Source organism: Cotesia typhae, unplaced genomic scaffold (genome assembly GCF_013202065.1).
Source record: "Cotesia typhae breed Kobodo isofemale line unplaced genomic scaffold, CoteBio_Ctyphae contig_48, whole genome shotgun sequence".
In the NCBI taxonomy this organism is placed as follows: Eukaryota; Metazoa; Arthropoda; class Insecta; order Hymenoptera; family Braconidae; genus Cotesia; species Cotesia typhae.
In genome coordinates, this window is record NW_027423756.1 from 10,190,057 (window position 1) to 10,203,369 (window position 13,313).

Sequence of the window (13,313 nt, forward strand, 5' to 3'; positions counted from 1 at the left end):
TATATATATATATATATATATATATATATATATATATATATATATATATATATATATATATATATATATATATATATATATATATATATATATATATATATATATATATATATATATATATATATATATATATATATATATATATATATATATATATATATATATATATATATATATATATATATATAGGTTCTTTTATAATTGTTAAATATTAATAAACATTTGTTTTAATTACCACATTCGGCATGCACGGCGGACAAATAATAATTTATCATGTATTCTAGATTTTAGCTGCGTATTTTTTTTTTTTATGCAATTATATATTCCACTGAAGCTAGCAGACGTTTAAAAATTTTTAATTTTTTTTTATTAATTAAATTACAATAAAAATATATTTCTAAAAATTGCACTTATAGTTTTTCAAGTTTTTACATGTGCAATTTTTTTTTAATTTTTAATTGAAATTTTTCAATAAAAAATTTCTAAAAATTTTGAAATGTCGGCTAACTTCATTTTCATTATTATATTGCGATAATAAATTTGTTAACAAGGTTTAATATTTCAAATGAATATAATGCAAAATAATTTCAATTTACTGTTTGTTTTTTTATGATAATTTTTTTTTTTTATGACAAAAATCAATACAAAAGTTTTCTACTTTTATATTCAGTTTCTTATTTTCATGGACTATCAATTTAGTTGCATTGTATTCTTATTTAAGTTCACAGACGTATACATACAGAAGATGTAGCAATAAATAATCAAATGTTAAAAGAAAAACACAATTTTTTATAATCACACGACACAGGTATTACGATACAATTTTTTTCTTTTAAAATTTATAATATTTAATGAATAATTTATTTGATTTTTTTTTTTTTTTTTTTTTTTTTTTTTTTTTTCAGAATTAACACTTGAGCGGATTTTTTTTTTATTAATTCAATATTTCATTTAAATAAATTACCGTAGCTCCACATTAGCATTGAAGCTAATTATAATTCAAATGTTACTACATTGGATACTATAATCAAGTGAGCAAATAATACAAATACAGAATACGCATAACATAAATTGAAAAGAAGTTAATTACTGTTGAGTTATAGTTAAAGTTAAACTGTCCTGATTAATAGCTTCTGCCCTCTCATAAGGGTTCCTTTGATCTAAATAAATCTATAATTACCGTAGTTAGCTCGTAAATTTATTTATAGTTACAGAGGAGCATAAATTATCCATATGACTCGACAGTTAGTTTATAACTATTATATAATCCCCAATTGATCTTGTTATATAAATTCATTTAGACATTATTATTAATTCATCTGATAAATTTGAACTATCAATAGAATAGATATAATGAAAATTATAATCTGTATCGTGTGAAGATTTTATCAAACTAAAATTATACACAAATGACTAAAAGATAATTTATATTTTTATAATAATAAATGTAAAATTCTTTGGTAAGCGTATACTTAAATGTAAAATCAGTCGTATCATTTACTCCATATATATATAATAATTTGTATATTGTTTTATATAATAATTAATAAGTAACATTAATGTATTCTTTAATCCTTAGTCTTCCAAAAATCACTTTATGAATTTAAGACACGCCATATAAATATTTTTTTTTTTTAAATAAGGTAAAATTTTCAACCTTAGTTTAAGTTAGATATCTTCAGACTCATGTTTAAGTATTTTAAATAACATTTATACAGAAATTTAAGAATAAATTTAAAAAGAAAAATATATTTTTTCTTTTTCATGTAATTATTCAATTATTGATTTTTATTAACGTTAATCTGAAGATATCTAGGCTTATTCAAATGAATCATAACTCGTGATCATTATTTCTTGTCTCTCGTTTTAAATATAATTTTAGAGAAGCGATTGATCAAATTAATATAGAATGCGTTGTGGATAGAGGTATCCTTGGGGTTGTGAATTCATCATCTGCGAAAAGCTCACAATGTCATTGAGATTTCGACCGGAGTAAGAATCGTATCCCTATTAATTATAATTAACTCATTAAAATTGACTTTAATAAATAAAATTAAAACTTGATTATTTTAATTTAAAAAATTAAAAAAAAAAAAACACTTAATTTTAAACTCAAAAATTATTTTAAAATTAAAAAAAAATTAATTTTTAAAAAATAAATTAATTTAAAAAAATTATTTAATTGAAAAATAATTGCCTCTGTATTTTTAACGGATGCTCATAAATATATTTATAATCAAGTTATGTATAAGTCAGTAATCCATTTAGATTACAAAAATAATAAATAAGATAAAAAATTGCTATTTTACCTGAGAACGTTTCCGTGAAACTATAAACCTCTTTTCCGATGGGTAGTAAGTGTGCTGAGGATAAAGTGAACCGTATTGAGCTGCACCATATTGTGGATTCTCATAAGGAGGTACATACTGAGTGTTATACTGCTCATAAGGATTAACTGGATGTGTTCTTGGGATTCCAATTTCCGACGGCACAACATCTGAATTAAGATTAAAGTGATATGGAGAATAAATGGGTCCTTCTAGCCATGCACCAGCTGAATAAACCATAAATTAAAAAATTAATTAACATTTTACATTAGCTAGATTAAATAAAATATAAGGTACAAATTATTACATCTTGGATCCTCGTCTTCAAGTCCCACAACACTACCGTCGTCGTCTATGTTTTCGTACTCGTCACTGCCGTAGCTTCTCCAGTTTCTGAAGCATAAAATAAATTATCTCTTCAGTTGAAAATAAAAAAATATAGGAGAGATAGTAATGTTATTTTATCTTATGATAAATGATAAATTGTAAAAAAAGTTAAATAGTATTTTACCTGTTACGTGAGCTGTTTTCCCAGAGGGAGAGTAAGGCTAAAAGATCTTCACGGTCGAGAGCTCGTTTATATCTCAGTTCTGGGTAAGCAGGTGGGCTGCAAGAAAAAAAATTTATCAAATCTATTAATATAGTAAATAAGAGTTTGTTTATTCGGTTGTTTTGTTTTTGAAACTTTTTCTATTATTTAATAAAATGTCAACTAAGTTTTAATAACTGTTGTATTTTATTGAATAAATGTTAAAAGTAAGAAATTTATTTATTTTTTGTTTGAAAACTAATATTTATAAAAAAAACTAAGTTAATATATGAAGGACATTAACTATAAAACTAATTTATTGAGAAATAACCAAGTCTCAAGTAAAAGTTATAATTACTTATTGATTTTTATACTCTTCTCTGAAATAACAACTAGAAAATACAAACTCTAAAACTCTTCTCCGCAAAAAGCAAGAACTAAGCTAATTTGTCTAAGAAAAAATAAACTTTCATTCACTGACAGCTTAATATATGTATATAGCTATTCATGAAAAAAAAAAACATCTTACAATAATAGTTTGTTTAACTTAATTTCAACGCTTAATATGCAGAGGCAGAGTAAACGAGATAGTATTAATGCATTTAGGGAGCAAATATATTCAGTCTATTCTATTGAATAGTAGAGGAGTGCATAGTTTGTAGTTTGTGGAGAAAAGAGGAAGAGAATCGGTTAATGTTGTTATCTGGCAAACTGCCGAGTCATCAGTAGTCCTTCTCTATGACCTAGTTTCCCTGGAGGCTCCATTCAGCTTTTTCGTAGCACACCAACCAAGCTTTAAGCTCACTCCTATTTTCCCTTTCTCTCATTCTATTTCCTTTGCGTCATGAGTATCGAACGCTCAGCCGCAGTGTGCAGACTCCAAGACCAGGATGATATCTATCCATTCGTACATACATACATACATATAAAAGCATTACAATAACACAACTTTCATTCTGTGACCAAGTTATCCAGAATTAGAGTGAGAGAATCGAATAGAGATAGAAATATATAACGTAAATAGTCATAGCGCTATATTTTCCCTCTTATCTCATTTCAAAGCGTTACATTACTTCATTTTATTATTATTCTAAACCTCACTGTAGCCAATTATAAATTTTTCTGCTCTCTAATAAGACTTGTGATAAATTTTTCGCCTTGCTGATTCCATAAGGGCGTATAATAAAAATTCTATTTTTTTTTCCAAGTCCAAAAAAAATTTTTAGTTTGAAGAAAATTTTTTTTTTGCATTTCTTCACGTTTCATACAAAAATACATTGATTCCCAAAAAAAAAATTTTTTATACGCCCTTATGGCTTTTCACTGGAACCTTTTGCCGGTATACACCCTTAAGCCCATAGATAAATATTAAAGACCATTACATTCCAATGGAACTGAATCAATGTGACTCTAATTTTTTGACAAACAATTTTTTTATCTTTTGTAAAAAAATAAATTTTTATTTTTTAATAAAAAGTATCCTTTTATAAGTAGTTTTCGCGTAAAAGCGTAACAAACAAACTTATAATAAATAAATATAGTATTCAATAAATTTAATTTTTTATTAAATTTTAGTGAATGACGAGTCCACTCACACACCCACACCACGAAATTGATTTTTCTAGTAGTATCGTGTGCAATTGACAGAATACAAAGTATCTGATTGATATAAGTCGTCATAATATAAAATTATAAAAGATATTTATAGTTCAGTATTATACGAATGTCGTATATTGATTAAATAATAAACGATGATTTGATAAATTATTGGTGCGTGGGTGAAAAATAGTGCTTCTGTTGAATTATCATCGTTACCTGTGTAAATGTCAAACCGATTCAAGATATTGGCTCCCGTATTGAATAAATAATATTCAATGGGAAAAATTCAATAGACTGACTTTAAAGAGATAATGTGAATAGATAGAGAAATAGAGACTGAAAAAGGGTTGTAGTTGTTGACACATGATACGGTCAAAGCGAAGGACGTCAATGAAAACAGATCAAACGACTTTGCTCTCGATAAATTTAAGCAGTCATTCTGTTAGTTAGTTCTTCAATGACAATCTACAGGTGGGCTTCTGTAAAGCCTTTTTGTCACACCATCATACTCGCTAAGAGTTACTTGTCATTTGACAGTGATGCTCATTAAATATAAATGAGATGTCGTTGAAAATAAAAGGAAAAAATCTTGATGGCTTTTACTTTGATTCTTATTTAATAGCTTTTTCAAATTAATTTTCCTTGCTTTATTATAATAATCTTTATTACCATTATTACTCTGGTAGCTTTATTTTATTTTATTTTATTTTACGCTGTGGAATATAATGAAAATAGGTATTTGGCATTACTACCAAATGGAATAACAAGGAAAATAAGTTACCTTCGTTTTGCTTGAATTAAACTGGTATGTTGAGTACTCCGGGTGGTAGCGGGTGGTGGAGAAGCAGTTGTCGCTGATGGTGATGAAGTTGATTGGGTTGGGCGGGTTGCAGATGAAGGACTGGAATTATTATTATTACTTCCGGCTTTCTCAGATCTTTTACGACGGTCTTCGCTGTAGCTAAAGTACCGTGGGTACGCTGGAATTTCCCAGTTTCTTGGTAAATCATCGTTGACCTCATTCATCATTACTTTACCGTACCTAAAAAAATTCGCAAAATAAATAAAAAATAAAAAAATAATTTATTAAATATTAAGTCTAAAAAATCAAGTTAATATTTATCAAAAATATTTACAGATAATTTTTTTCGTAGGGTGAAAGATTGTTACGTTCAAACATCGGGTTCAACGGTTGTTTGTAGTCATTAAATCCCTCTTCATCCGATAAAGCTGCTTTTACATCTTCAAATCCTGATGTTCCCAAAGTTCCTTTTTATCAATGAAATTATTATTAAAATTTATGCTTCCAGTGGGTTAATTTAGGGTAAATATTGAATAAATAAATCAACTTACTTTTTTCGATATTTGTATTGTGCGAAGTAGACGCTGCTATATTGTCAACTCGTCGGTTCTGCTGATTTCCAAACATTAATATTTCTTGCGTTCGCTTGGCTGTAATCATACCGAATTATTTGATTAAATTCAATTATAATCAGCTAATTATAGCCAAATGACTCTATGGTTACGGTTGAGAATCTTTGAATACCTTTGGGCCGCATAATTTGATCGGCTTTAGCAACATCTTCCAATAATCCAGTAGCTAACGACTCAACGGCAACAACGACAATTCCCACGAAAAAAAATCGTGTCCAGGAAAAAGTCATCTAAAAATAATTCATAAAGTTTTAATCAGATTTATAATTCATGAGATTATTTTAATAATACACTGAGTGTTATGCATAATAAACGATAAAAAATACGCCAGTAAATTTTTCTCTACTCTTACTTTGTTATTCATGATTATAATCTGTTTAATTTATAAAACTTGTATTAACATAAATTTTATATTATCAGAAAAAGCATTGAGATCAACGAACAGGCTCGAAAAATAATAATAATAATAAATAAATAAATAGCAAGCAGTTGAAATGTAAAGCACAAATTTTGACACTTGTTGCCTCGAACAAACCCGTCAGCAATTCCGCGTAGAAATTATTTTCAAGTGCCATTTAAAATAAATTTAAAAAAATGATAAAAATATAAAATTGATGAAAATATTTTAATTTAAATAAAAAATACCTTGTCGGATTTTTTCCTCAAAGAAAGATTCGTTTTTTTACAATACTTGTCTCGTTAAAATATATTATCGCCGAGATCACTGAGTTTGGTTGGAGCACCTCCGTATTCAACGGCGGACAATCCAGAAGTGAGCCAACACCTATCGTGAATAAAGTCCCGGGTAGCAATGGGGTGCTCGGGGCAAATGAGAGGCGGAAGCTGTGTAGGTGGGTACGGTCGATCAACCATCTTTATTCTGACATCCCCTCCAGTGACCAGCATTCATCGTCATCCCCTTCTTATTTTTATTTTTTTTTGTTGATGTTTTTTTTCTAGATAAAAGAATGTTATGAATAGAAAGAAAAAGTACCGATATATATCTTTGACTTGGTTCACTGCTATTGTAGTCTTCTTTAACACTTATCATCTTTGTACATTCGCATGTCGAAAAAATATACTGGATTTCATATCCAAGACACTCCATATTTTTGTGATTATGTATTATAAATATTCGTAATATATTAATTAAGAATTTCATGTAGAAAAAAAAATTTATAGGAGTAAAAAACTAAATTTTTAACGTTCGTTAATGCAAAAGCGAGTGGTTGAGACTAAAAATAAATGTTTAAAGAGCTTAATAAAAAGCTGCAGTGTAAATGATTTTTTATCAGCTGATAGCTAACTTAAGCTGATAATTACTAAAACCCAAAAGCATTTCAAAAAAAGTATATAACTGAACAAATATTGTAACAGATTAATTTTCAAGTGAATATTAACATTAAATTTTTATTTCATTACAAACTTTGTAACTCAAAATGAATATTTCATCTGAGAGGTTTAATTTTAGATGAATAAAACTTGACGTAGTTAAAGTAATGTTTAATTAATCTCCCCAAGACTAAATTTATATAATTGTAAAATTTGAATATGAAACTAAAGAAAAATGTAAAGTCAGAAGCAGAATGAAGATAAATTGATAATAAAGTAAAAACAAAAAATTCAAGCCGACCTGAGTTTCCCTCAATCGCTTTACTTAACTCAGTACCTATACAAAGTTTTACTTGTCTTGTTTTGTAAAGATCAGCTGGCTTTATATTTTACTCCCTTTTTCTCTGTTCTTATACCACGTAGAAGTAATATCACAACTACAGTGAACTGAACGCTCACGTGACTGTAATACACAGTTTAAACGCCCACGTTGTCACCACTTGGTTCTTATAAGCCAAATTCAATGTATATGAGTATACAGGTACACACGTAAATCAAATGGAGAAAACACCTATTCTTGTTCTATTTTATGCTTCACGTCGAACAGGACAACACACACACACACACACACACACACACACACAACTTGCTCTTTTCATTATACATGTTCGTCAGTTTGTATTCATCCTCTCTTTTTCATTGATCCTTTTTGATTAACTTCTCTCTAAATTAGATTTTCTTAATATTCCTGAAAGAATATTTATCATTTAACTTTAATAGCTAAAAATAATTTAATGGACCTAGTAATTTAATTTCAATATTAATAAATAGTAATTACTTACTCAATATAATATATAGACAAATAAACGAATCATGTAATGAATTTTAATTCAATTAACAAACCTTAATTATAATATTATAACAATTAATTTAATTTAATTTAATAATTAATTCATTTATTAGCATAAAAAAATTAGGCTGGATAAAAGTGATAAATGAAGAAAGGAAAATCAGTGAAAGATTTTCAGAATAAACAAAGAGAATTTAGTAGGCATTACTTAGATTATGTGATAGTCTGAAATAAATAATAAAAACAAAAAGGAAGAAGTGGAGTGAAAAAGAAGCTGGTGGAAATTTTGTATCTCCTGATTTCTATATCAGCAGAGTAGCCCCGGTCTTTGCGTGGGCGCGAGCACCAGTATCTGCACAAGTGCGAGGTAAAAGAGAATGAAGAAAGCAAGAGAATGAGAGTAAGCGAGAAAGAGTCAAGCGCCGAGACCTAAGGGGTTGTTGAGGAGGGTTGAGTAGAGGCCAGAGGGTAGACGGAGAGAAGAGGTCGCTTCACGGAGAGTACGAGGGGTGAAGGAAAAGGTAACCATTGACGTCACCCGTTGGATTGTTGGTATAGCGAATCAACGTCGCCACATGGCTTTACTTGTGTATTGCTTAAAATCATCTCTTCTTGTCAAAGGACTCTTTCTCGCTGATGCTAATGCTGGGTTGTATTGTGTTAAGGGTACCATAGATGAAAGTAACTATGAAAAGACTACAGAAGCTGTTGACTATATATTTACTACCCTCTTTAAAGGTAAGAGGGTAAAAAACGTATGAGTATCAATTGTGAGGTATGACAAGTTTACTTCGAGGAACTTTAAAATGTGTTCTCTACTCGGCAAGATCCTTTGATAATTTTTATCGACAACGTCATAACATTTTATTCACTCTTGTAATCTAGAGAAATTCTACCTCACGTATCTCATATTACTGTTGTTTGATACAGGCTCAACGTCGTCATTTTTAATTGATTTCATAAAAATCCATTTATTTTATTTCTTCTCATAAACTTTTAAAACATTTTTATATATTCCGACTTAACTCGATAAGCTGAGTCAGAAAACACATATGGTTCAAAAGTTTGGGCGATTACGGAGGCCGAGTTCAAATTTTAGCTGAAACAGACAAATAAATTAGAAATTACAGCATTTAAAAATTTTGAAAATTCCACATTTTTACTGATTTTCCTTCAAATAACTTTTGAACGCGGCAAGATATTTGAATTCTGTAAAATGCATCTAAAAGCTGAGAAAATAAGCTTCAATTTACATATTTACATATGAATTTTTCGATCAAAAAATATCTATTCTATTCTAATTATTAAATTTTTTTTCAATAATGGATTAAGTTATATATTATTTTATAAAAAATAAATTTTCTTCATTTGAGAAATCTGCTTCCCTTTTGGCGGTCCAATGGCCTTTTTATACTGAAATCTATAATTATATTTTACACCATCGTGATCGTGCAGATTTTTTTTATTTTTACTTTAGCCTATAATAATTTTATTTTATTATTTTTATGGGAAAAAATTAAATCATATTTATGAAAATCTTTAATACTTATATATTTTTTTTTAATTATAATAATTTAATATTAACCGATGAAAACGTAAATATTAATATCGATAATTTTATCCTTTAAACTAGTTAATGAATACAAAAATAAATACCCATTTATGAAAATAATTTAAAATACAGAAGTCGGAAAATTTATTCTTTTGCAAGCTCGTAAGCTACCGTTGTCCTCATTAGAGTTGTTCATTCAGTCTTATTGTATTATTATTTTTTATCTTCTGCAACATAAAATATAAAATGAGAAGCATAATGACGTAGAAATTTTTCCAAGTCCTTGCGCATCATATATTGATACATACTCACATACATTTATTGTATATAGATACAGATATTAAATTTCAACAACCATGTCAGCATCAGCAGCAAATCGATGAAACAGTCCACTAGCTCACTGGTTGCGTAGTAAAGCCCGCCTGTTGATATGTTGATATGAGCCCTGGGATTCATTCATGAAATACTGTAAAATTGCCTGCTGTTAATTCTTTGATATATTGTTCTCCCAACAACATGATTAATGTATTTGGAGTAAGCTCTACATTTCAGCACCTTTTGGAGATATCCGATAAATCTGAAACATGAAAATAATATTTTAAACTAGGACAAAGATATTTTTATTCATAAAAAATATTATAATAAAAAAAATAACAAAAGAGCAGTCAGATATGATTATATGTTTTTCTCGAATATATAAATGCTAGAAGTTTTTCATTTTTATTTTATTATAAAATGATATATGTAACTTACACTCGGATGTACTCATACGTATGTATAATGGTAGATACTCACATAAAAATGAAAAGTAAATAAGTTTTATGTTGTGAATAACAATGACAGTTTTTTTTTTTTTTTTTTTTTTTTTTTATTACAATAAGACCTTGTTATTTGCAAAGATGTGATTACTTTTATGATTGTTGACTTATAAATCTTTTTTAGAAGTTTTTAGACTTTTTGATTGAAAAAATTATTATATAAAAATTAAAAAAAAATTTCACATGTAAAAAATTAAAGTGCAATTTTTTTTAAAATATTTTTTTTAGTTTTTATCTAATTAATTTAAAAAAATAAATAAAAAAGTTTCAAATTACGATTCCACCATTACGCATTTTTGTTCTTCGCAAGGAAACCTAAGCTTGGCGTCATTAATCGTAAGTAATTAACCACCGCAAGCCTACAAATAAAATTAATTGTTGTAGTAAATAAAAATTTTTTAAATCATTATAAATATTATTATTATTTAAAATAATAAATAAGGCGGAAATGTAAGTCATATCGGATTTCTTCAGTGCAAACACATGACTGCGTAAAAGAAAAAGGAGTTGAACAAAAAATTGAATTTTCGAAAGAAAATTTTTAATTTTAAGAAAATTTTTTTTTTAATGTCCGCTCATTTAAGGAAAATGTATATTAATTCCCAAAATAAATTTTCTTATACGTCCATATGGCTCTCATATTTCCAGGGGAAATATTTTTTTTCATTTCTTCACATTCTAGCAAAAAATATCTCGATTCTGGAAATAAAATTTGATTCAGTACACCAGTCACCATCTAGAGTAAAAAATTATTAATATATTTCACAAGCGGTCTGGAATCACGGACTATTTTTCTTACCTTTTGTTGGTAACAAAATATTCAAAAAATTTTTTTATTTTAGTTAATGAATTAAAAATATGTATTTATTTTGTATAAAATAATTTATTTTAATAAATATATTCAACAAATTTGTCCTAAGATCGCCACATATGTAGCATTATATTTATTTCTGATGTTATCAATCGTGTATGATCAATAATGTCCTTCAGGTGACGATTTTTTATAGTTAATTGCTGAAATTATGAAACAATTATTAATAAGTAGTTTTTTTATTTAATGACAATAATTTAAAAACATAACTGTTGGTAATAAAAAATAAATTACTTACTTCAATTAATTGATTACGCTCTTCACAGACATGACGATAGACTTTGGAAGTTTTTTTCTCATCAGATTTCATATCCCACTCTCCTTTGAAGGGAATTAAACCTTCGATGTGGGTGTATTCCATACCCTGGAGCTGGCTATTCTCATTACATAAGTTATATATCCTTCTTAAGTGTGTACAAAGCGTACAAATATTATTTAAAGCAATTATCACGGATTTTTTGCTTTTAACCGCTGTAGCATATCCTTAATGAGGTCCTGTAATAATTTCATTTCATTTCATATTAAATAAATAAATAAAAAAATCAACTGTAAGCTAATTAATTAAACTTTGAGAAAAAAAAAACTAGTCACCAGTTGGAGGTTGAATCTTTTTAAGCATTTGATAAAGTTCCTGAACTGCTAAGGTTATTTTCTGAACTGTTTCTTGGCCCTTTTTGCATATAGAAACTGGAGAAAATTCTTGCTGTCTCGGTTGCTGTTGTGGAACTTGAGGCTGCATTTGAGGAATAGAAGGTTGAGGTGTCTGAACTTGATTAACAATCTGATTGTTCTGTGAAATTAGAGCTGTCTGTTGCTGCTGTGGTAACTGCCTTTTTTGCTGTTGCATCTGCTGCATAAGAGTTTGCTGTGCTAATTGTTGACGCTCCTGAGTCATAACTTGCTGGGCCGGATTCGGGCCAATGTTTCCACCCACTCCGGCTCCAAATTGCTGAGGATTTATCAAACCTGATGAAATACCTCTTTGCTGCGGGCCTATCAACTCGGGCACTATTTGCCCGCCACCGAATTGGTTAATCATCGCTTGCTGCTGGGCTGCCGGGAAACCCGATAGGAAAGACGGTTGTTGTCCAGCCATCGCAGCAACCCTCTTATTTTTTTTAATCTATGAAAAATTTATGTTCTTATTTTTACAATACTTTAATTAAAATATACATTCTTATTATTGTTTTAAAAAATTTAATTGCTACAAAATTCTACAAAAATTATGACATTAAAGTTAGCTGTCACTTGACAATTTTTTAATTTTTTTTAACAAATAAATTTGCTCCAAAAAATCATTTTTAAAAAATTGCATTTGTAGTTTTTTAAAATTTCTAAATGTCAATTTTTTTGATAATTTTTTTTTGCCATAATTTATTTGTTACAAAAATTCTTAACTGTCTGCTACTGTCACTACTAACACTGTCAACTTCAGTGTTATAAAATTTTTATCTTACCTCTATAACCTCTAAAAAATAATATTTAATATTTTATTTTATACATAATAAACAATTGGATTATTTTTTGAATATCTCTTTTAGATAATTATAAAAATATGTATTTAAAATTAATAATTATTTAATTTTTATCCATAGTATATATTTCAATAAAATTTATATTATAAAAATGTCAATTTTTAAATTAGTATACAAATATAATACAGTGTATTTAAATACAATACACGTGTTAGCATTTAGACAACGTCTGACGAATGTAAATAAAATGCGCAAGTGTTCTGCGCAGAATGACATTACAGCGCGGCGTATTATTTAATCGTCTGTTAAAATAATTTCTAAATAACGTAAGAAGAAAAATTTAAGATAAAATAATTTACAATTAACCAGAGAAAAACTTTTAAGTTACAAATAATTATAATTATTATCAATACTCACAATAAATAATTAAATTTTATCAACATATTGAATTAAAAAAAAAAAATTAATGTTTCAAAGGTCTTTGCGGAATCAAGATTGAATATTTCTCAACAATTTATTCATGTAA

The 13,313-nt window shown here is 27.6% G+C and overlaps 2 protein-coding genes across 2 annotated transcripts; both read right to left on the reverse strand.

The window, feature by feature from the left end:
* Positions 1-859: 859 nt before the first annotated feature.
* LOC141529371 (prohormone-2) lies at positions 860-6,877 on the reverse strand. Its single transcript, XM_074245874.1, has 9 exons — positions 6,535-6,877; positions 6,002-6,119; positions 5,809-5,907; positions 5,592-5,724; positions 5,237-5,497; positions 2,839-2,934; positions 2,635-2,720; positions 2,310-2,554; positions 860-2,007 (listed from the first exon to the last, which is right to left on the reverse strand). Exons 2-9 carry the CDS (start codon positions 6,117-6,119, stop codon positions 1,900-1,902), a joined length of 1,146 nt encoding a protein of 381 aa, XP_074101975.1. The 5' UTR covers positions 6,535-6,877; the 3' UTR covers positions 860-1,899.
* A 4,427-nt stretch (positions 6,878-11,304) lies between these two features.
* On the reverse strand, positions 11,305-13,293 carry LOC141529455 (mediator of RNA polymerase II transcription subunit 30-like). Its single transcript, XM_074245984.1, is given in 4 exon segments — positions 11,305-11,455; positions 11,551-11,807; positions 11,904-12,435; positions 13,205-13,293. Coding segments are annotated over 3 exon segments (861 nt in total). The 5' UTR covers positions 12,409-12,435; positions 13,205-13,293; the 3' UTR covers positions 11,305-11,356.
* Between the last annotated feature and the right edge of the window lie 20 nt (positions 13,294-13,313).

Excerpts from the sequence above, each read along its gene's own strand:
- LOC141529371 (XM_074245874.1), bottom strand. The coding sequence starts at position 6,119 with ATGACTTTTTCCTGGACACGATTTTTTTTCGTGGGAATTGTCGTTGTT. Across the intron at positions 5,725-5,808 it reads CAATACAAATATCGAAAAAA|GAACTTTGGGAACATCAGGA; the intron begins GTAAGTTGATTT and ends ATTGATAAAAAG. Across the intron at positions 2,555-2,634 it reads TGAAGACGAGGATCCAAGAT|CTGGTGCATGGCTAGAAGGA; the intron begins GTAATAATTTGT and ends TGGTTTATTCAG.